General features: G+C 38.2%; 1 protein-coding gene across 1 annotated transcript in view; it reads right to left on the minus strand.

Moving 5' to 3' along the window:
• LOC114654146 (aldo-keto reductase family 1 member D1-like) overlaps positions 1 to 25,418 on the minus strand; it is a 71,031-nt gene that overhangs the window by 12,710 nt on the left and 32,903 nt on the right. The window contains exons 4-7 of the mRNA XM_028804562.2: positions 15,499 to 15,576; positions 13,923 to 14,045; positions 9,212 to 9,318; positions 1,890 to 2,055 (exon numbers count right to left, since the gene is read on the minus strand). Of these exons, the coding sequence (XP_028660395.1) occupies positions 1,890 to 2,055; positions 9,212 to 9,318; positions 13,923 to 14,045; positions 15,499 to 15,576 (474 nt within the window). The remainder of the gene's footprint in view (positions 1 to 1,889; positions 2,056 to 9,211; positions 9,319 to 13,922; positions 14,046 to 15,498; positions 15,577 to 25,418) is intronic.

Raw genomic sequence — 25,418 nt, forward strand, 5'->3', positions numbered from 1 at the left:
ACCGGAAGAACATCCAAACTCTACACAGACATTGACAAGACCAGTAGGTGAACTTAATCTCTTTTTAAGTTAAGTGGTAGCAGTAGTAACCACTGTACCACAATATCTAAAAATAAAAAACAGTAAAATTTTGAGTAATACAAATCCAGTTTCACATACAGATCTACTAAACGGTTAAAATAAGACAATGTAAAAGTGATTATAATGAAAACAATAGTAAATGCAAAACTCTGTTTCATTAAAACACTTGGAGTTGAGAGATGTCAATATTAAATTAGTCCTATCTAAAAACCTTGTGAATCTATGCATCTTTAGGATGCAAGTAATAATGGGTATCAGTTAAGATACATGCCCCACCTCAGTTGTATTTCACTCGTATTGGAGGATTTTTTGCTTTTATTTTTTAGCTTATAATAAATGGGAAAATGTATAAATTATCCATCTATCTGTCCTTTTACCAGCCTACCTAATCCAGTTTTAGGATTGCTAGAAACTGAGTTTATCCCGACAATTTTGGTTACTTACACAAAGATCAGCCTTGGACAAGGCACATTCACACCGGGCCAGTTTAGTGTCTCCATTTAATTTAACCCAAACATCCTTGGGAGTACCAAGAGAAATAACCATGAAGATGTGAGTTGTTACACTGACAGTGACTCATTCAGACCACTCACTATGCCACGATGTCACCCTGTATAATGGTGGTCTCAGACTCCGGTCCTGGAGGGCCACAGTGGCTGCGGGTTTTCCTCCTAACCCTTTTCTTAATTGGTGACCAGTTTTTGCTGCTAATTACCTCCTTTTCTTTTCATTTTAATTGACTTGTTTTTTAAGATCTGTTCCCCTGAACTTCTTCATCGTTCCTCTGAATTGCTTCATTTCTTTTCTTAAATGTCACCCACACATAAATGAAATATGAAATGAGTGAGCCAGCAGAAGACCGACTTAGTCAGGCCCCCAAACTCCAACCAATTTAACTCCAACCAGTTGCTTAATTAGGAGCTGATTCTTGTTGTTAATTAAATAAATAAAGTAAGCAAGTAAATAAAAACACAAAGTTCACTGAAGTAATGAAACATCAGAGTTAAAAGAGGGTGTATATACAGTATATTCTATACAAGGTATATTCCAATTTTGTAACCAGCATGTGCCTGGCTAGCTATTTTTGCTTAAATCTAGATAGTGCATCTCTAATGAGCTGAAAATGTGACCCAGTTTATTTGTAATAGACATAATGGCATAGAGAATCAATCAGTATTTTTTAGTTTACAACTTTCTTCACACAGCTAAAATTTAGTTTACAAAACAAACAAAGGTAATAAAATTAATGGTACCAAGGTAAAATCCATGATTAATTTGATACATGGTAAATTAGACTACAAGTACAGTATGAGATGACCATACATTAGAATAAATAATATAGAAAGCACAGAAGAGTTACATTTAAATGTGTGCACTGTTAGGGCTTCCCAGCCAGACCTGGGGAGAGTCTTCTAAATAGCAGAAGCCACCCATTTAAATGAGAGTTCAATGTGAATAGCACAGCAAACTGCTTGGTATGGGGTTTGATTCCTGGCCGGGATATCATCAGTCTAGACGTTCCACATTCATCACCTATATGCATATTTTTTTTCCGCCTTATTCCAAAGAAAATCTGTTAGATGAATTGGTGACAATAAAACTGGCCTGTTGTGAGAAGATGTGAGTATGTAAATAAGTGTGTTCTGTAACAAAATGGCACCCTGAATAGGACTGATCCCTTACCTCTTCTTGAAAAGAGATTGGATAAATGGACAGGCAAATGCTTTGTTTAGATGACACGCAATTTCAATAATGCTCTACAAAGCAGTAAACAATAAAACTGAACAGAGTTAATTAATAGGACATACCTGAAAGTTTTCTTTCATGCGATCTGGATTGAAGCTCTTTGGAATAACAACAACACGTCGCTGGATATTGAATCGAAGGGCAACTTGAGCGGTTGTCTTATCATATTTTTTTGCAATTGAAGTAAGTAGAGGATCTTCTAACAAAGGTGGGATTTTTAAATTAACCCTATAAAACAATAAATTAGAATGAGCAACATTATAGCATTTGAAATAACATAATAAAGTCATGTAAGTAAACTGTTTATTTCCAGAAAAGTTTAGTCAAACATTTTGTCATGTTCAAATCCATAGAAAGACATTTAAAACTGGTTCTAGAAGGTGCTGCAAAGCTAACATAAAATATTCAGATGGTAGCCGTTGTTATAATAATTTCTGTTTAGAAAATTGGAAAACTTACCAAGTACCAAAGTACCATAGTTTAAAGAATTCTTTTGGTATTTTTCAGGTCTTAAGTTTTTTTCTTCACAATCATTTATCTATCTATCTATCTATCTATCTATCTATCTATCTATCTATCTATCTATCTATCTATCTATCTATCTATCTATCTATCTATCTATCTATCTATCTATCTATCTATCTATCAGGGGTGTCCAACTTTCATCCTGACGGGCCACAGTGGCTGCAGGTTTTCATTCTAGCCATTTTCTCAATTAGTGGCTACTTTTTGCTGCTATTTATTTGCTTTTGCCTTAAATTTAATTGACATCCTATTTAAAACTCTGTCTCCTTATTTATTTCAGTAATGAGATACAAAACGTGTCATCACATGACTAGCTAACCTGTGTCCTTCACACAATATTTGAAAACCAGATGTTAAGATCTCACAAATGTTGATCTTAGAAAAAAGAAAATCAACAGTTTTGGAAATGTCTGCTATGGCAGAATGATAGCACCAGCAGGCCACAGAATTAAAGAAGTTACAGTAGTTTAATAACATGAATCCGCTACTAACAAATTGTTTGGAGTTTGAGGCCATAGCTTAGCTGGACGATCTGTTGGCTCACTTCACATCTCAATTTTGTTTTAGCTGTCATTTAAAGAAAAAAGAAATCACTCAGCGGGACTGAGTTTTAAAATCCAAAGTGAATGAAGGGAAAAGAAAACAATTGTAAGCCAAAATTTGTCACTGATTAAGAAAGTGCCAGGAAGGAATGTTTGCAGCTACTGTGGCCCTCCAGGATTTGAGTTGGACACTCCTGGTATATAACATCACATAAAATTGTGATCTACTTTTATAAATTTTAAACATACCTTGGCTTTTCTAGGGTATGAATGGTACACAAGTCCATAGGTAAATGAAAAAGCCTTAAAACTTACCATATACATACACCTTGAAGCAGCAAGTGTTTTAATTTAAGAAATCATGCCTTCCGTGTTTAGGAGGCATCCTTATAATGAAAGGAAACTATAAATAATTGCTTTATTACAGATTCTTGTAACTATTGTTCTTGAGGTAAGAATACATTTCCTTTTTGCTTCTCTGCTCACAGAAAAGGCAGAGTGTACAGTAGGGCAGACTGAAGAGCCACAAACTAATTATAAATTTTTTTAAAATTCTTCATGAGTTGCTCTTGCTGAGGATATGGTAATAAAAGTAAGGTGTTAAAAATAAGGTGTTTTAGAGAGTAAACTTACAGACACATACCCATCAATCTGTAAATACACGGTGAGACTGTGTAAAACTTTTGTAGTCCCGAGCCTGTGTGTGTGTATGTTCACCCTGTAATGTCCCTGGAATATTCCTGCCTTGTGCCTGATGATTTCTGTAGTAGGCTCCAGCTTCCTCACAATCCTGCCCTCGATAAGGAAGATGGATGGATATACACCCATAATGTCTGTTAATTTCTTGTCACTTGATTACATGCTGTGTGTGTATTCAGTATTGTAGCACCCCTGAGTCTGGACCTCCAGATGGATACGTTCCTCAAGTGCCTGAGATCTGACTGATGGGGCAGGACTACCTGGAGAACCCAGCATAAAAGCAGCTCAGAATTGGCACTTGTTGTGCACTTCAGACGAGTTTCTTGACTGCTGCAGTCCTTTGGCACTGATGCATAGACACGGGTGAGTCTCAGTCGTATACCCTGGCCTTGGAGCCAAGAGAAGAAGGGCATATGAGTTATCTCTGACCCTGGGTGAGCACAGTGAGGCAGAGCCAAGACAGCATGGTGCCAAATATCTGGGCAGCATAATGGAAATAGACATTGAAAAAAACCAGAAGGTCCTTTTGGCAGCCACCTCACCAACGGTCAGTGTAAAATGACTAATTCTATTCCTCCGTCTCCAGCACCATAGATCGTTACAATATTGTCTCTCACTGAAGCACACATGCAAGATCAATCCAGTGGTTGTAGGCAATATCAGTGCAAAATAATGAAATAAGCCTCTCTTTGGTGAAAGAATATAAGCAATCATCAGTGTAACTTTTAGTTCTAGTTGAAAAATACTGAACTTGTCTTTTAACTCAAAAGCAAAAGGCAGCACCAACACTAAAGACAAAACTTGCATCAGAAAATCAAACAATATTCTTAAAGGTATACAGTTTAGGCCGATGAGTAAAAATTATATAAAAAGGAAAAAGTCAGTAAAGTACATCTAGTCATCAGTGAAGCATGTTGTGGCTTAAACATTCATGGCAGCCACTGTTACTGGTTCACTTCATTGAAGACGGGAGTTTTAAGAAGCTGATATGATTATTCCATCCAGCAGTTTAGCAGAAAATGCTTCACACGTGTACAGCAGGACTATAACCCAAATAGAACGAAAGCAACAAAAGAGTTCATCAGAAGAAGATGCTGAAAAGTCAGCCCAGTAGAATTTCAGATTTTAAACTTAAGGGACTAAGCATTTTTTTATTATATATAAAAAGGCTTAATAAGGCCTTTGGGGTGAAAATGTAAAATAACGATAAAATTGATGAACTTCAGGCTTTTTTGATCTTATTGGTAATCTTTTGAATTCCGCATAAAGTGGACTTTTATTTTAAGTTCTTTGTTTCTTAAGATACTTCAAAGCAGTCTTACAAGGTCTGACGGGGTTTTTGATTTTAACAAAATGTTATATTTTAAATTGTATTCATTCAATTTTTGGAGTATTATTTGGTTGAGTGATAAGAAAAAAGTCCTTGCACTAAGTTGACTTCATTACCATTATATATACAGTAGGTTGCATTTTTATTAGAATTGTATGTCTAATTTAGAAAAACTTGACTCGTCATGATTGAGATTTAAAAAAAGGAATAACATCTAGATTTTGTTTGACAAATAGGGTGGAAGCAGCCATCACTACTAGAAAGCAGAAACCTGAGAATCATGCCATGTCCTAGGGCAATGTTTAAGGTCGTTTGCACAGATAAGACTGACTGTATAAAGCAATTAGAAGATCTCCTTGTGTTTCTTTGAAATATTTTTCTCACAGAAAACTTCACTCAGACCATATCTTACTTGTGATCCACACAAAGTCTATGAATTTCTTATGTCTGCATGGATCTTTCACAGTGCACGCTGGTAGTTCTCTCACTCCTTTGTATTTTAGGTTGATTGATATCTCAAAATTCAGTGGGGTGTGTGAGTGTGCCCTAAGTTTAGACATTTGCTTTACCCAGGTCTGATTCCTTATCTTGCACCAAGTGTTGCTGGCATAGGCTCCGGCCTCTGCTGCACAATTGAACTAGATTAAACAGATTAGAAAATAATACCATATGTAAACTAAAACAACACAAATAGAAAATATAGACGCCTTATTAATCCAGAACAGTACAAAATCCTATCAAACACATTTGGAGTGCTAAGGAGATCAGTAACAGTATAATTGCTTAAGCCGTTACAGGTTTGTCTGAACAAAACTGTTATTAGGGATAATAGCTGCTGAACAGAAGACAGTAAAGACAAAAAAGTGGAAATTACAGAGACATGGCCGAAAAAAACGGAATGAGAGGAAAAGGCTACAAGAAGACATAAAATGACTGAGCAAAGACACAAGCTGGTTTACCTGTCTATTATAATATGCTGTCTAATTTTTGTTATGTGCAGTATCATTGTATCTATCATCATTGTATTTGCATATTAGATGCACTATATATATATATATATATATATTGTGGAGACCAGCCTCGACATAGACTGGCAGACACCGATGGTTCAAACACCACAACACGTTTATTCACCATATTTTACAAAAGTCCAATCCCGCACACAACCCACTGCCCCTGCACCACACACCCCTCAGTCCAGGCCTCTCCAATATCCAGCCTTCCTTCACCGCCTCCGCTCCTCTCCTCTGAGGTTCGTCCACTTCCACCTGACTCCGGCTGACGACTGAAGGGAGGCAGCCCCTTTTATGTCCACCCGGACGTGTTCCAGGTGCCCTCTGACGAGCTTCCTGCGGCACTTTCTGGTGTGGCGGAAGTGCTGCATGAGCACCTGGACTACTCCGGGTGTCCCTGGTAATCCTTGACGAAGTACTGACGTCCAGGGCTTCACAATCATCCTGGCGGTGACCACGGGCCCCTATAGGGTTGAGCTTCCATGCTCAATTCCCGTGGACCCCATACAAGCCAAGGCGGCTGCCCTCTTGTGGTCTGGGGGAGGTATAGTCCCTCTCCCGTCCCTTCTAGGCGTGTGTGTCTATCATCATTGATATGTGTGTGTATCAGTGGCAACTGCTCTAAGACTACAAGGGAAGCTCCGCTTCCTCTGCTATGTCAGAAAATAAATGCTCATATATGCACTGTCGTATTTATATTGGTTTTAATAAAAGTGCGCTAGAACGCGTTCAACTTCATGACTAGCTTGTTCAGAATCAGGTATTTATTGTAGATTGTTTGACGCGATTTTCTTGTTATACATTTCCGTGCAGCACAGCGCGTTAAACCCTCCTGAAGCCCAGCTTCACTGGAGCTCTATGGACAAGCACAGAGGAGCTTTTTTCACTGCAGAAAAGCTGGACGGTAATTGGATAAATGCACCAAAATCGTCACTTCCAGGGAAGCTCAGCTTCTCTGGGAGTGAATGGAGCAGTGGGCAGGCCAGGACGCTGGGCTGCTGCATGATGATTGGAGGAGCTGTTTAAAGGGCGGAACCCCTTTTTTGATTGACAGCATTTGAAAGTGTGCTGAAAAGTTATGGCCATTTCTTTGACTCAGGGAGACTGAGATCTGAACTTCAAGTACTATATTCAGATCATGACTTACAGGGGATCAGGGGTAAGCTGTGTGATTTCTTGGTGTTTCTTAAAGACATGGAGTTGGATAGTGCAATGCCTCAGCTATACAAGCTGTTGTCATTAGTGGCAACAATTGGCGCTACATCAGCAGGTGTAGAGAGGAGCTTCTCCTGTTTAAAACGGGTCAAGTCATATACCCGCAACACGATGGGCCAAGATCGTTTGAGCAACCTTGCTCTCCTGGCCATTGAGAGCAAACTGGTTAAGTCCCTGGAAAAGACGGCCAATTGGTACAATAGGGTCACAGACCATTTTCTGCAAAAGAAACGGAGCGCAGAATTTACGTACAAATAACATAATGAATTTTATGATGAAGGCCTAATATGAGCTTCCCCTGTTTCAAAAGCTAGCAGCTGCCACTGGTGTGTATATATGTGTATATATATATATATATATATGTACAGTATGTATAAGTATTTCTATTCTCAAAAAAGTTGGGGAAGTCTTAAACACTTAAATGTTAATTACCACATTTTTTGAATCATTTTTTTGTATCCTCTTCATTTTTCAGCTAACTTTTCCTTAGGGATTAAAAAGGTAGATCGTATTTGATTTGTTACTAGCCATAGGTAAGAAAATAAATGTAAAAATATTTGATACCTTTTTCCCTACATGTACCTTCAGTGCCTTTCATCAGTATTCCCATGTATCTGAACCTTTTCTCACGTGCAAAGCCGGCTTCTCATGCTGTCATTTTAAGGTGCCTTGCTTGTCTCTCATCCTCTTTTTTATACTTTCCATCTGAGGTGACTCTGAGCATGATCCCAGACATGCTGTATATACTGTGTGTGTATATATATATAATAAAATATATTTGTGTGTGTGTGTGTGTGTATATATGTATGTGTATGTATGTGTGTATATATATATATATATATATATATATATATAAAATCTTCATTTGGATCTTGATCTTTGTTTGTCCGCGAATGAATTAGAAGAAGAAGCACTAGATGGCAGTAGAGAGACAGCTAAAACATAGGCATTGCATTAAGAATCTCCTCCAGGCTTATACTACTGAAGACTGTAGTACTCCAGTCACACCTCAAAACACAGACATTCAAACTAAACAAATTGTTGTGCTTTAAATTAACTAATCTTTATATATAATCTTCATTTGGATCTTGATCTTTGTTTGTCTGCGAATTCATGTTCCCCTGACACTGCCTTGGTTGTTACTTTTGTTTACAAACACTGTCAATAGCACTCTTTGTGTTTAGATCTGGGGTCGACACCGTGCTTTGTGTTTAGATCTGGCGTCGACACCTGCTTTGTTGTCGAGACTGTGGTTTTTTGTGTTTCTATCGACCGTCGTTGGCAGCACTTCGTCCAAATCAAATGTTCACCCACTTCTTGGAGTCGGCAGTCAGAGTATATAAGTTGGACACAGTTCTGTGATTTTCCATCAGTCGGCATTTGGAGTTCAAGAAAGAAGCATTGGTTCTTCCTTACTCTTTGGATTGCCACAAAGCAACCTGCGAGATTGGAGAAAGGTTGAGAAGAGATCGTGAGAAGAAACGACAACGTCGTGAAAACGAGACGGACTGTGAACGGAGAGAAGCAGAAATTCTCCTCCACCACCACATAATTACTATTCGGACAGTGATTCCGAGTAGGCCGTTCCTATTGAATCAATGTCCAAGGGTTTTGTTTTGTAATTTTGTTTCCCTTTAAAAAATCATAATGCTGTGCGACGAAGGGCCCAGTTCACAACTGGCAGCCGCATTTAAACAGGGAGCCCTTCACAGACAACTTTAACACGTGCAACGTAGTTGGGCGCACATGGCTAGTATATATGTGATGGATATATATATCCATCTCTGTATGCCTCCTGTGCTTTTACTCCTTCTTATATGTCTCACACTTGCACTTCCTCTTTTGATCGTGTCACCAGAGTCAAATGGATAAATCGCACCAAATACAAATTGACCAATCAGATTGCTTGTAGTCACGCACACAGACCTTAGCATTTTATTACAGAGTAGATTGTGCTAAATTTAATAAGTGTGTTTGAAAGACAATCATGGTGGCTAAGGTTACCATATTTCTGCACAAATTTTAAAGATTAAAAGTATGTGAACAGTTACAGTACATACCAATACTCTCTAGATGTTCCCAGGGGGCTGTATCCCACAATCACTATGTTCTTTTCCCTACAGTATTCCAGGAGCTTGGGTTGAGTAAAATATGGATGGCATTCAACCTACAAAAAAAATCGATTTGTCAACAGGTGGTAGATGGAAGAAATAATCCATTGTTTATAACAAAAACCTAAAATGAAAAATAAAATTTGTAAGATTTATGACTTTTATTAACTTTATTTACGTGCTTTCCACAAGTGTTAAAAGCCTGAACTTGTCCAAATATCCAAATAGGTGATAGTTAGGCTTATCCAGCTCTAAGTGGTACAAATCTTCATCATACAAGCCACCTCAGAAAGTTAAAACAAAAAAGCAGAAGTATCAGTCATTAAAGATGTTGATTCTAAGGCCATAGCCTTAGGAACAGACACAGATACAGTCTGTGAATGTATTCAATGTACTCTTTCTTTAGACAATTACAAGACATTAAATCAGAAAAAATATATAAAGATTTCCTAACCAACTGACAAGATCAACATATGTTGTGGCTTCTCAGCATTAGTAAGGTGTCCTTTGTTATTTTCAGTTATTATTATATTAAATACTTAAACAGGTATAATTTAGTGGAGTCTTAGCCTTTCATTCAGACAGGTGTTTAATTGAAAACACTTTGACTTACCTGTTTTGCTTGCCATTTAGAGCAGGGGTCATCAAATAGATTTGACCAAATCCTTGCCAACCAAATACTTTTTCTGTCACTCTCGGGTGTAATGAAGAACTCCGCCCCGGACTTCTCACAAACGCACAAATAGACGTCTCACACACTTTAACAGACACACTCCCACATTCTCACTTGGATGCTTGGATGCTCCTATCCAATCACCAGCACATTCACCTCACACACAAGTCAGTTCAAACCTATGCAATTTATAACTACACAAGGTGTGGAATTATTGAGTACTTCCAAATAAGCAGGAGCGATCATTTAAATTAGTATTTTTTTTTTCCAATGAAAATCCCCAGTGGTTGTACCCAGTCACTTTGCTTTGACTGATTAGCGAGGATGTAATTTTTAAAATTCATCTTGCAATTTACCTATGAGGACAAGTTAGGTAGCAAAAATAACTTTGTCTAAATGCTTTAAAAGGAAAATTGATATCAAGTATCATTTCAGAAATGAATAATTTGGAAATGCTGTGCTGATCTGTCTGATTTGAAAGAATGTGGACTACTTTACTTATCTTAATATATGTGTTTTAAACTTACTCACTGGTACTTTCTTTTCAGTAACTTAGAATCAATGCTAAAAATAAAAATACAAACATTCCATTTTCAGTGTGCCACATAAATTAGTGAATATCAAGATTGTTCAAGATATTTTAATTTGCAAAAATTCTTTAAAGCTGCTTTTGTAACAACACAAATTTCAAAACTAGGTTTGTCAGAAACTTCACTTTATTACTCTGGAATGTTATTTCTGTGAAATCACATATATTAACTGAATGAAGAAGATAAATCCATGCCTTCAGGATTCCTATTAAACAGCCTTTGTTGTGTTGTTGTCAAGATGTTGCACATACAGTAAGTGATAAGAGTTTGTCATTACTTAGCATTGAACTGGACAGACTATGCCAGTAGTAATTACTCATAACTGAAGGTGGCTTCTTGGTTCTGTCCCAAAAATCTTTTAAAGTTATCTTTATACAAAAGTTTCTTTATCTTTATAAACCCAACAAGCAGCACAAATTTAGTGTTTTACAGTTACAGTATCCTCTTGTAATAGCTCCACTAACTACGAGACTCAGTGATTGTGTGCTCCCGTTAACATATTCAAGATTGTAACAGTACAGGGATCTGTTTTGTGCTTCAAACTAATATCTCCAGAGCCAATGAATGTCTGGCTGATGTGGTTGTTTTAAAACACAAATAAATACATTTCATTCATTGTCTCTACTGTAGACTATCCACATGTACAGATAAGTCGGTTAGAGAATGGATAGATGACAGAACAAGTATAGGATAACCATATCTACCACATTTATTAATGTGAAGTCTCACTTTCTTTATTAACGCTATCTATGGTGCTGTATTAAAAAGTGATATATTTTTCCATAATTTGTACCCCACTTATTCAAATGCAAGTTAAACGATCACAACTCATAGCTGGTCACATCATTGAGCTCTCAAAGCAAACACAAATTATGTATTTTATTCCTGAACTAATTCAATAATAGAAACAATAAAAGCCTGCAATGAAAGAGCAGCATGATTTTAACTTTTATTATGTTAAACCAAGCAAGTTTTTAAAAATAACAGATGCAATACCAGCAATCCCACACTGAAACTGAAGTGGCAAACCTAGAATGAATTGTTTAATTTCACAATGAATTCTTTCTCAGGCCTTGCAAATCTTTTTAACGTGAATTACACTCTGCACCTGCCTGACTTTATGGATTCTGCCATAATTTTTATATAACTGAAAAAAATGTGTTGCATGCAGCTTGCTAGTTAATAATCATATATACCCTAAGTTCTTGTCAATAAGCCGCGGCTTATCTAAGGAAAAAAGTTGTGAAAATGAAAAAATAGAATATCGGCTTATACATAAGTCCGGCTTATACATCCATCGCGGGGGTTGCGTTCCAGAGCCACCCGCGAAATAAGAATATCCGCGAAGTAGAAACCATATGTTTATATGGTTATTTTTATATTGTCATGCTTGGGTCACAGATTTGCGCAGAAACACAGGAGGTTGTAGAGAGACAGGAACGTTATTCAAACACTGCAAACAAACATTTGTCTCTTTTTCAAAAGTTTAAACTGTGCTCCATGACAAGACAGAGATGACAGTTCCGTCTCACAATTAAAAGAATGCAAACATATCTTCCTCTTCAAAGCAGTGAAGCAAACAAATCAATATGTCTGTTTGGCTTTTAAGTATGCGAAGCACCGCGGCACAAAGCTGTTGAAGGCGGCAGCTCACACCCCCTCCGTCAGGAGCAGACAAAGAGAGAGAGGGAGAGTTTGTTTTTCAGTCAAAAATCAATACGTGCCCTTCGAGCTTTTAAGTATGCGAAGCACTGTGCAGCATGTCTTTTCAGGAATCAGCTTTACAAAAGATAGCAACGTGAAGATAATCTTTCAGCATTTTTAGACGAGCGTCCGTATCGTCTAGGTGTGCAAACAGCCCCCCTGCTCAATCCTCCTACGTCAGGATCACAGATAGTCAGCGCAAGAGAGAGAGAACAGTAAGCCGGGTAGCTTCTCAGCCATCTGCCAATAGCGTCCCTTGTATGAAATCAACTGGGCAAACCAACTGAGGAAGCATGTACCAGAAATTAAAAGACCCATTGTCCGCAGAAATCCGCGATATATATTTAAATATGCTTACATATAAAATCACAATTTAAATGACCGCTACGCACTCGTGTTGACTCGGCGACGCCCAGAGCAGAAAGAACGCGCTCCGGCCGCTCCAACCGCGCCATGCGGGGAGTGAGAGAGACGGCAATATCTCACACTCTCTCCCCCCTTAAAGAAATTAAATGGGCGCGAGTGAGACCACTGACCTCCCTCCCTTCTATTAGTTATAGGTTATAGTACGTTCGGCTTATCCATGAGTCCGGCTTATCTATGATACGATTTTATTTTAAAAATTCATATGATTTTTGGTCTCCGGCTAATACATGAGTCCGGCTTATAGACAAGAACTTAGGGTATATATATATATATATATATATATAATAAAATAAATATAGTTATGTTTTTTTGTTATTTTTATTAACACTCCTTATGGTATTGTGAGAGAATACCTTCAGACTTTCAAGTTAAGTACAATAAATGCTGTGCTTTTATAATCCTAATACATGTGTTTGACAGTTTTTATTTTAATTCTCTGCAATCATTTGGAGAATTTATTTTTTAGCCTATAACAGAAATAACATTAAACATTGACCAAAAACTTGCAGTTCTGTAACATGTCAGAGGTGTGGCTCTAAAAATGTTTTCAGTTATTGCAGGTATATAATGTACTTCATCTTAAGAAAAAAATGATTGCTAAGTAATCAAACCATTTGAAATACTTCAGAAACACATTTTTTTTCCATCCCTTCAGCTAACCTAGTGCAGGTTGGGAGCTGGCATTTCAATTAAATAGGAGTAAGCTATTGTTAAAGGAGAACACACTGGTGCAGAATGTTTTGTTTTGTCTGTGTGGTCACTCGTCACTTTACTCAAGCAGCCACTGCAGTCTACCTTTGGCTGTCTTACTTCTGTACGGAAACCTTGTAATCAGATACCATTTCTGAAGTAATGTCAATGTTTACTCATGTAGTATGTTGCGGTCAGATGGCTTTGTATGTAATTAGAAAGGCAAGAAAAGCTCAAAAAGAATTTAAAGGAAAAGAATAGTGAGCCATCAACCCAGTATTCCATAGGTTGTTTGTCCTATATTTTTTGCAAGTAAAGTGGAACATTTTAAAAATTTCAAGGAGTACTGGTAGACTGTTTCAGTATTCTTTTTCAGTATCAGTCATAGGATCTTTGAAAATTCAAAGGAGGGAAGTATTTATTTATTTTTGTGGTTTCGCATTACTTGAAAAGGTAACAATAAGTGAAGGATTTAAAATGTTGTTTTCAAGTTATAAGTATGAACAGAGGAATATGTGCAGAATGTTATCTCGTATTCTGCTGAATTAATAATTAAGCAAAATCAGGAACCAATTACCTGATTAGAGACAGGTTTGTATTTTAATCCAGGCTTGTTCATGATGAGTTCCAGCTGTCGACGGTTAAAGTTTGAAACCCCAATAGATCTGGTCAGCCCCGCATCCACACAGGCTTCCAATGCCTAGAGAATGGATCACAAATGAATACTTCTACAACGTGAGTTAAGGAAAATAAAAACTTTTTTACTGTTCATTATTTAGTTGATGTCTTTACCCACGGATACTTACAAAAATTCATGATGCCTAAAATAAATTTACAACTGAGATTAACAATCACTAGCATTGCTAGAAGTATGCACTGAGTAAAGTTGCTGTTTTATAAGTAGACGCCGCTAATTATTTGGCGCATTGATCTTTCATCAATGTGAATCAGCAGCAACCTGGATTCATCAGACCAACGGATGGGCTTTAATTTCACCCATGCTCAGTTTTTATCTTTAGCACCTTCTTGTTTTTCTCTGATAGTGGGGTCATTTGCTGTAAAAAGCCATCAATGACAAACGAAGATGACTTGTGCTTTATGAATATGTCTCATCACCATTGTCATACACGATTATTATCTGAATGACAGAACTTTATCTGTTCCTCTGTGCATGCTGTGTCAGCCTAGGTTGGCACCTTTTGTCAACACTGTTTTGTGGTCATAGAGTCATAGTTGGTAGAAATTATTTTTGCTTGGTGGTCCTTTCTTGATATACCGCTGACAGTAGTGTGTATAAACCTGCAGCAGTATCCCATTAATAATGCACATACTGTATGTTGCATTCAACTTAATTTAAATCACAAGTACTGCCCATTCTTTCTCTGAACTGCATGAACAAAAAAAGCAATTGTAATCTGCTTTAAATAGCACTTGTCTCACATACGATGGCCTGGCCAATCATACTGTTAGTTAAGTAGGAAAAGTAGGAGCACTTAATGTACTGTAGTAGAGCAGTTAGCTTAAATGACAAAGATTCTGGTTCATGAAATGCACATAAATAATGGAACTTTAACACAATGTTATTTCACCCAAGTGTCTTGTAGCTATGAATGAGAAAAATGTTAAATCTTGTGCTTCTATTGAAAACAGTGATAAAAATGTTTATGATATAATTCAAGCCAGTGGTGACTAACAGCAAAAAACATCCACAAGAAACAAAAAAAAATTCTCATATTACTCATTCTGCATTTTCTAAATAGGTTTATAGGGTTATTATTTCATGTGTAATTAAAAGCTCAAACTAAAATATACATTTTAATTAACATTCTTCCTAATCTGATATTACAATTGGTTAGATAGTGTTCTTGTACTCTTTCAGGTAGAAACAATAATAGCGGTTTCCCATTTCCTATAGAGCTCTAAGTTCAGTGTGTCTGTTTTCTTTCAGAATTATTCTTTAAGTTAGACTTAGCATAGCATAGACATAAGCAAGACATAGCTTTATTTTAAAGTAATCTAACAGCGTGACTTCTTTGATACTTCTTTAATGCCTTGGAGATTTTATTGAGTCATTGTTAATAATACAGGAAAACAGGATACTGTATCTTCAAGCTTTCACCGAATGTACGGTCATCAGAATCATTTCATCTTACCTCCCATGTGGCACACAGGTCTGTTTTATGATAAATGTACTTTCCATTCTCATCTTTTGGATACAATGTGTTTCCTGGCTGTGAAAGATATCAAACAACAAACAAGTAGTATAATACAGGAAGAGATTTTTTAAATCATTTGAAATATTAATGATGCAAACTATAGCATTTTGTGAAATTCTGTAAATATTTATGGGCATTGCAGTGTACACATTACAAAGTATAGTGAATATAATTAAGATGAGTTGTACTCCATGTGGTCCAGTAACTGCCTAGTAAATTAAGGAACTGAGACCAGAAACAAATTGTGGAACAAACAACAACCCTAACCATAAGCACGCAAAGTGAATAAAGATAATTGATAAACAGAAATGTCCAGCATATAAATTGAGTAATAAATAAAGTCTGGGAACATGGGAAAAGGATGCCCTCCTAATTTGACTTCAGATTAAGTGATAAGATTTACCACATGGCTCGAGGAGGCCTCCCAACAGTTGCAGGACTGCTTCCAGAGAACTGACTGGGAGTCCTGGATTACATCAGGTTCTGCACGACAATGTCACCAGGGACAGACGCATTAGGATTTATCCCAACAGGAAGCCCTGGATGACAAGGGAGGTCCAGAGTCTGCTGAAAGCCAGGAATACTGCTTTCAGTTCTGGGGATGGGGCTTTTTACAGTGTAGCCAGAGCAAACCTCAAGAGAGGCATCCGAGAGGCAAGGCAGTGTACAGAAGGAGGATAGAGGACCATCTGAGGAATAACAACACCAGGCAGGTGTGGCAGGGTGTCCAGTACATCACCGGCTACAAATCCATTAACTCCTCGGCCGCTGAGGGAGACACTTCTCTGGCAGAGGAGCTGAACATCTTCTTTGCCCGCTTTGAGGCGACACCAACAGTAACTCCATCACAGCCGCCTGTTCACAACAGCAACATACTCACAGTGGAAGAGTGTGAGGTGAGGTGGGTGATGAGGAAGGCTGCAGGACCCGACGGTGTGGCATGACAGGTGCTGAAAGACTGTGCGGATCTACTGGCCGGAATCTTCACTAAGATTTTCACCCTGTCCCATCCTGCCTTAAGTCCTCCATCATTGTTCCGCTGCCGAAAAAATCCATCACGAACAGCCTGAATGATTTCCGCCCAGTGGCACTCACATCTGTCATCATGAAGTGCTTTGAGAAACTGGTGCGGAATCATATCATCGCATTTCTGCCAGCAGACCTGGACCAATTTCAATTTGCTTACAATGCAAAGAGATCCACGGAGGACGCTGTGGCCACAGCTCTTCATGCTGCCCTGATCCACCTGGAACAGCAGGGGAGTTACGCCAGACTGCTGTTTGTGGACTTCCACTCGGCATTTAACACCATCCTCCCACAACGACTGGTGTCCAAACTGGCAGATATGGGACTTCCATCACTCACCTGCAGTTGGATACTGGACTTCCCGTCTGGTTGCTCCCACACCTCCACTGCTCACAGCCTCAGCACCAGGATGCCGCAGGGTTGTGTGCTCAGCCCGCTACTGTATACCCTCTACACATATGACTGTGTTCCCACACACCACAGCAACAAGATCATAAAGTTTGTGGATGACACGACGGTGGTCGGACTCATCTCTGGCAAGGAGGGTGAGCTGGCATACAGGGATGAGGTGGAGCGACTGTCAGAGTGGTGCAGAGTCAATAACCTGCTCCTCAACACCACAAAAACGAAGCAGCTTCTTATTGACTTTAGAAAAAACACAACTGCCATCCAGCCACTCATCATTGGCAGGGCCTGTTTGGAGAGGGTCCCGGTGTTCAGGTTTCTGGGTAGTGAGCTGGAGGATGACCTGACCTGGAGCGCCAACACCAAGGAGCTGCTGAAGAAGGCGCAGCAGAGACTGTATTTTCTGAGAATCCTCAGAAAGAACCATCTCCCCAAAAATCTGCTCCTTGCCTTTTATCACTGTTCCATCGAGAGTGTGCTCACGTACGGACTGTGTGTGTGGTATGGCAGCTGCACTTCCTCAGAAAGGAAAGCACTCTAAAGGGTTGTCAGGACAGTGGAGAGAACAATTGGTTGTACCCTCCCCACTCTGGAACAGATCTACACCTCCCGATGCCGCAAAAAAGCAATTGACATTTCACAGGATTCATCACATTCCGGTCATTGCATCTTCCAACTTTTGCCATCGGGCAAGAGATACAGAGCTATGAAAACCAGGACAAACCACCTTAAAAACAGCTTTTATCCAAAAGCAATCATGGCCCTGAACTCAGAATAAAACTGCTCCATATCATTCTCCCAATGTGCAATATAGACCTTAAGTCAACAAGTGCAATTTGTATATTTTGTAAAGTACTTTTATTACTATTCAGTTTGTTATTATTTTCTCTCTTCTTGTCTTTTTACCTCTTATGCCTCACACTGAGTCGACTGTACCTTCAGTTTCGTTGTTCCTTTGTAAAAGTGACAATGACAATAGAGATGATCTATTTACAGGGTATCTATCTATCTAGACTGATGTGGCTTCAATGTCCATGGTGGGCAAATCTATGATGAAGGATGTAAAGGTTTCATGCAGTAACCTTAGCAAACAAATAGATACAGGATTACATGAATGATTTACTGAATTAGAATTTATGAAGCCTGTACTAAAAGTAATTAAACTTAGCATCTCAAAGATTTTCTTATGAGTAGAGATGATCTCACACTAGATGAGCTCAAGCAATTTCTTAGATTACTCATTAGGGATTAAAAAAAGCACAGAACTGTTTCAAGAGCAGAGCAATACAAAACAACAAGATGGGGAAACACGGAAACAATTTGTATATCAGATAATGGATCTTTCGCAGTATGTGCTGCTGGTATCACAACAGCATGGAGCGGAATTCAGCTTTGGTACAAGATTAGTCCAGGACATATTCTTTCATAATGTTTATCAAGGGTTGACTGAATAGAACAACAGTATCAGACGAGACATCAAACCATTTCTCACTGACTCGAGGAAATAATTCTAGAAAAGCCCACCTAATTTGACTTCAGGCTAAAATTACGAAGGAGGAAGCAGAGAGGATAAGGTGACTTCAACCTCTGAGTAAACACAGGCCAGTCATTGTAAATTCAGTAGAGGCAAATGACAGTACACAGGCTGATAAGACTATGGTGAATCAAGCAAATTATAGGGTGTGAATGGACAGTGCAGCTATAAAGCAGTTAACAGCTCAAGGGTCTGAACTTCCCAAATGAAGATGTCGAGAATGTGTCGAGCAGTGAAAAAAATGGCGCCCTCACTGTTTCCGCTGTGGTGAGATGGGACACAGAGCTATTGGCTGTACCAACAGATGGGAATCCGGAAACTGGGGACAGCCAGTGCCCAACAGAAGTAACAGGTCCCCACAGACTAAGGTTCCCTCAATGCAACACACCTGTATAATGTCCATCAATAGCTTACCTCTTGAAAAAGACACTTAAGTTGAACACAATGAAAAGGAAAATGCAGAGACCAGCAAGAATAAATGAAACACTAAACTCAGAATCCAATTCCAGTGGGGAAGCTGAAACCTCATATGGCCTCCGCTACTTGCCACACTTTCTACGCATGTCAGATCTGAGGTCACAGAAATTGAGTCATGGTCCAGGCTCAGAGCCCAGACCCAAGAGTTCTACCCTGAACAACAAGAAACACGGCCATCTGACAGAAATCCATAGCAAGAAACATCAGTGGAACAGAGACAAGGACTGAAAATGGATGCCACTGTTGCAGAACCCCAGTGGAGCCCACAAATGGTCATAGGGACCTAGGAATAGAACGACAGAATGATAGAGAGGGAGAAACTTTAAGAAAATCAGTTCCTACTGTCAAGCCCGGAGAGGTCTGGGGCAGCTATCATACCAGGCTTGGATTCTTGGCATAAGTGCAGTTATGCAGAGTCTTATGTATATGTTAGCAAGCCACAAAATATAGTGTATCTAGCATACCCAGGATCTGATTATTATCTAAGATCAGTGGTTGAGACACTATAGGTACTGCATCAAAGACCTAGCCTTTAGAGCAAGATGTCAGGAGACATCTCAAAAAAATTAGAGGAAGGTGTAATGGGATAGAAATTAGTGGGGTTTTTTTTTTTTTTTTTAAAGGACATTTCTGTGTGTTGCTCTTAGGATAAAACATGTAAATAACAAATGTAAAATTCAATAGATGAAGAGGAAATAGACACCCTTTGTTGAGACTGACATGTGACTGACTGATGAAAAGGCAAATTTCCAGAATAATTCCATTACAGATTATTGGTGACAGCCATCTACACAATGTAGATATTTACTAGTCTTGTAAAAGAGTCACCAGCTCTGAAGTTCAACCTGCTTGAATTTGTATCTCATCATCATACAGTATTGTGATAACAGAAGTGTCTACTTCCTTAAAGAATGTTTGTATTTACTTGGTTTGAAAAAGTCATGTGTTCTGGGGACATTGGTCTCAATAGTATTGTTTACCCAATAAAAAAATCTATACTCTATTGTTAAGCAAAGGAAATTGGTACTGTATATACCATTGTTTAACCAATCAACATATTGATCTAGGCTGAAACTGAAGCAGTTATATTCCTTAGGGCAAATCAGAATAAAATCAAGTATGGCCAGAGACTGCTGACTGCCACCTGCTTCTTTTATCCTTTTGGGACCTTAACTGCTGCGGCTACACTCTGTAGCAACAGTGGCTTGTACCTGGCCCAATTTCCCTTAGGCCTAAGGCCAGTTACAGGAACAAGGCTTGAAAGGCAAGACTGACTGTGCAAAAGCTGTAAATAGAGACTAATTATCTGCCTCACACAATGACCATGTAAATACAATTGTAGATGATGGGAGAAACGACGGCAAGATGTGGTTGGAACATGTCCTCTTCTGCCCTGGAGAGTCTCTGAAAGTCAAGGCTCTAAAAAAAGTGGCAGTTACTGTTACACAGTTGCAAAGCCCCAACTCTGACCAGTTAATAAAATTAGTTAAACACACCCTCTTCACATTTAATACTCCGTCCAGAAAACAATGTCCATTGTAGCTTTCAAATGTCAACCTCTTCTTTTGCAACACACTTGCAGCAAGACAAAGCATAACACTTTTTTGATAATAAAAGTATGTGTGAAACAGCTGTCATTTAAAGTTTATTAAAGGATGTTTTTTACATCTTTGTCTAGTCCTATATAATATCTAAATGTGATGCACAGAGAAATTGTGTTATTGTATAAGTAGCTGTTGGTGCAACAAGGGTGATGTGCCTTTTTAACTGTGGTAACATTTCCATGAAAAAGCTATTACACGGTTTTTAGTAAAAACAGTTTTAGGAATTCTGTAGTCATTGTGACTTTATTCAAATTAACAGTTAAAATCCTGTCTGTTCAGTGAAATCAGTCACTAACCAGGTTCATCTTCTTGGACTGTAAGCTTGTAACTATGAAGCAGGCATTCATCATTTGCTACAGTAGAGACACACAGCTGTTTCATAAGTGACTTTGTTGCATTTTTGTTCTTTCATAAGTTGCAGCTTGGAGGCAAATTTGTGTTTAAAAATTTGAAAAAGTGCAAACAAAATAAACCATTTTATATCACAAAACAACTCTTTGAAATTGCACAATGTAATTAAAATTGTTTTGATGGTGCAGATATTACTGGCAGAGACCAGTAATACACACAATGGCCTATTTATGGCACTACTGTAAAGTGTTCAATTCTCTATGTCTGTAGACATTTCTGTTTTGCACTATGTATGTTAGTCCATTCTTCTGCTACTCACTCACTCACTCTCTCACTCATTTATTTGTTTATTTGTTTGTTTATTGTCTTAATATACTTCCCTGCACCTTTGAATTCTGCACTGAGCTCTAACAGTGTACAGTATGTGACAAAGATCTCATATAATCTAATCTGAAATGCGGCTGACTTCATTGCTGTACCTTATTTCTTGCTTCTGGATAATGGGACACTGAACGCTCATTTGGGTTCAGTATGGGAAGTGTGAGAGTCATAGGGGACGCTAAGATCAGTACTTAGGTCATGGTGCAATGCAATTTTTTTTGCTTAAAAAATTAGGTATTGTGATTTATAGTACTTTTTGAAATGTATTTTTCCTCTTTTTATTGGACTAAATTTTAAACCACAGTCCTATAGGCAACCTTGTATCACTTTATTACACACTCAGTTCTGGGTGAGCCATAGAGACAAGACTTTAGATTTATAGTAGAACTGTCAACTTGATTAATGAAACTAAATGTTTTGTTTATTTTTAAATATATACAAATATGCTTTTAAAAAATCTTGGGGCAGCATACATGTCAGAGCAACACATAGCCTATTAACATGCTGTTCTTGCAATAAGCTTTTAAACTTTCATACCCAAGCAAAACTTTTCAAACATTATTTGTTTTGCATTTTCTGTTAATGGATTTTTTTGGCAGTCTGTAAGAATGCCAGACAGGTTTGTGGATAGAATTGTTAAATAATTTTATGAAAAAACAGCTCTCTGTATATGTCATATTAACTATATTTAATAAATTTTTAATGATCATCATTAAGTAGTAAATTATACATTGAAAATTATTCATGCTACAAACTGAAGAATTAAGGGTTATAGTTAGGATCAGAGTCCTATTTTAATTTCTTTTATGCATCCATCCATTCAGGTTTTACACCAAATTTCCCATTAGAAATTTCAGCCGACAACAAATGGCACATCACCCTGTTACAGGCTACACTAAAGCACTCCCTCGTGTACATTCTTTAAATGTGTTCACACAAAGACATATCTGACATGTGGACAAGTACTGGAGTGCCACTGGAGGGGAGGTCACTTACTTGGACATGGGGAAAAACTAGCAGACTTTACTTAGAGAATCACCAGGCCACAAATGGAATCCAGGTTCCCACAGCCTTCGCACAGGTATCACTCATTTCCACTTTGGCACCGTGCTATCCTTTATTTATTTTACACTTTGTTAATGGACTACTCTGGCAGTTGTTTGGTGAAAAAGTTCCTGACTCCACTTTACAAAATATGTAATCCTTTTACAATTAGATTATTAGTAGGAAGTATCAGATGTTATTTTTAGATCCCTATATTGTGGAAAAGCCATAAATTGTAGGAATTGGCTCAGGGGTGCAGCTTAACTTTGGATTAATTCCTCATGCTCTGTAGTCTCGGCTGCATTGTTTGCTGAGCAGCATCTGTTTGGCACAAAACATCTGGTTATTGCCGTAGCTTAGTTCATGAGAGGCAGTGCTCAGTTTGTGCTCGATTTTTATGACCAATTCATCTGATGGGTTTATTAATTTCTGTTCTCAAATCTTGGCTTTATTTCTCATCTTTGGTTTTTGGTCAGCCCTTAAAAATCTGACTTGCCTGACTAAAACCTGAAGTTTGATAGACCAATGAAGATTTTGCTTTTTTTATAAGGTGTCTCTGAATTCTGCGGTGGGTTGGCTCCCTGCCCGGGATTGGTTCTTGCCTTGTGCCCTGTGTTGGCTGGGATTGGCTCCAGCAGACCCCCGTGACCCTGTGTTCGGATTCAGCGGGTTGGAAAATGGATGGATGTCTCTGAATTTTACACCTTACTGCTCAGTGCCGTATTCTGACACAAAAGTCCAAAAGGTAAATGTTACGTAAGATTTTTAGCTGAGGGTGCTGATTACTTTATTATCAAAAGTACACACAAGCAGGGAGTGTTAGATTAACCAGTTCTCAAAGCCATGATATAAATTAACAACCATGGATCTTTAATTCAGTCCCTTTAATGACTAAACCTTCAGTGGTCTACATGAATCCATCTTTGCAATTCATCAGTGTTAATAATGTAGTTTAAACTTACATTTCTGTTGTTGAATACAGGCCTAATTTATAAAGACTGTACATGCACGAAACAAGACAAATGTGTTTATACAACTTCCCAGGCAATTGTCGAGATTTATAAAAGAAAACTTGACAGAGGAAAGTGCATATATTTACAGCAACTTAGACCTATTCTTACAAAACATTTGGGAGAAACTGGGAAATGACGGTAAAGTAGAGAAATGAAGCCAAAAGAGTTAAATGACGACTCCCACGCATAATAATTTATATCACCAAGCTGTTATTATATTGCATGCTATATATTATATTAATAGTATATATATTAAAGCTTAAAAGTGATGATTATGATACACAGAGTGTATTTTAGTTTCCTTTTAACAGAGCCAATGCTACATATTTCCCCTGAAGAACTTTTTTTGGTTTATCTTCAGTTTATATCAATTGCCTGTTGTCACTTCTCAGGGAACTGGCAGATAGGTCATGAAAATCTTGGCCAAACTTCACTCCAGCATGCCTGCTGTGCTGGAAGCCATTAACTGACTGACTGAGGCACTGCATCCTGTTTTCATATGGTGTGGGTGCACATACATAAAACATTATTTATTTTTTAATTTTATTTATTGTAATCACACAACATTCCATACAAATAGATCAATTTTTACAAAAATAGGATTGAAAACAAATCAGCCCATGTTTTTGGCAACATAAAAAGGTAATTTGCTGCAGTGTCCGGTTCTTCTAACGTCATCATAGCAATTTACTGCACTTATGTTGCAATAAGGGCATCTAGCGAGAACAAAGCTGGTTTTGTTGACCATGAGGAGTGACATTCCAATAAAGCAGAAGTCATCTGTAATGCCAAGATGAGACTGACAAATGTTGTGACTTATTTGGCTGGTTTAACCCATGATTATTTTAAGGTAACATAGCATTGATCAGATGACTTACTGATGGTGCTGTATGTGGTGAATGGCTTGTTGGTAAGGTAACTGGTTGAACCTTTAGTGTTTCATGTGGCTTGTACTATTCATTTAAACCTGTCCTGCTAGACGCTCGGTCACTAACGCTTTATACCTTTCCCTGCATGATTTTGCGCTCTCAGCCAGATACTCCCAGATACTGTGTCTCAGGATGTGTCAGGTGGAGGCAGCATCGTGACTGCATATGTAAGAGGTCGATTAGCACGCTCCATATATGGATGTTTCAGGGCGGTGTTCGAGGCAAAAAAAAAAATAAATAAAATATAAGTCTACAGAGATTATTGGAGCCTTGATCCACTGATTATATTAAAATATATACAGTATATAAATCACTAACATGTTTTATATACAGGTGCTGGTCATAAAATTAGAATATCATGACAAAGTTGATTTATTTCAGTAATTCCACTCAAAAAGTGAAACTTGTAGATAAGATTCATTCATTACACACAGACTGATGTATTTCAAATGTTTATTTCTTTTAATGTTGATGATTATAACTGACAATTAATGAAAGTCCAAAATTCAGTATCTCGGAAAATTAGAATATCAATTAAGACGAATGCAAAAAAAAATGTTGGCCAACTGAAAGGTATGAACATGAAAAGTATGAGCATGTACAGCACTCAATATTTAGTTGGGGCTCCTTTGGCCTGGATTACTGCAGCAATGCGGCGTGGCATGGAGTCGATCAGTCTGTGGCACTGCTCAGGTGTTATGAGAGCCCATGTTGCTCTGATAGTGGCCTTCAGCTCTTCTGAATTTTGTTGGGTCTGGCGTATTGCATCTTCCTCTCCTCTTCACAATACCCCATAGATTTTCTATGGGGTTAAGGTCAGGCGAGTTTGCTGGCCAATCAAGAACAGGGATACCATGGTCCTTAAACCAGGAACTGGTAACTTTGGCACTGTGTGCAGGTGCCAGATCCTGTTGGAAAATGAAATCTGCATCTCCATAAAGTTCGTCAGCAGCAAGAAGCATGAAGTGCTCTAAAACTTCCTGGTAGACGGCTGCATTGACCTTGGACCTCAGAAAACACAATGGACCAACACCAGCAGATGACATGGCACCCCAAACCATCACTGACTGTGAAAACTTTACACTGGACCTCA

The sequence above is a fragment of the Erpetoichthys calabaricus genome, chromosome 1 (genome assembly GCF_900747795.2).
Source record: "Erpetoichthys calabaricus chromosome 1, fErpCal1.3, whole genome shotgun sequence".
Classification (NCBI taxonomy): domain Eukaryota; kingdom Metazoa; phylum Chordata; class Cladistia; order Polypteriformes; family Polypteridae; genus Erpetoichthys; species Erpetoichthys calabaricus.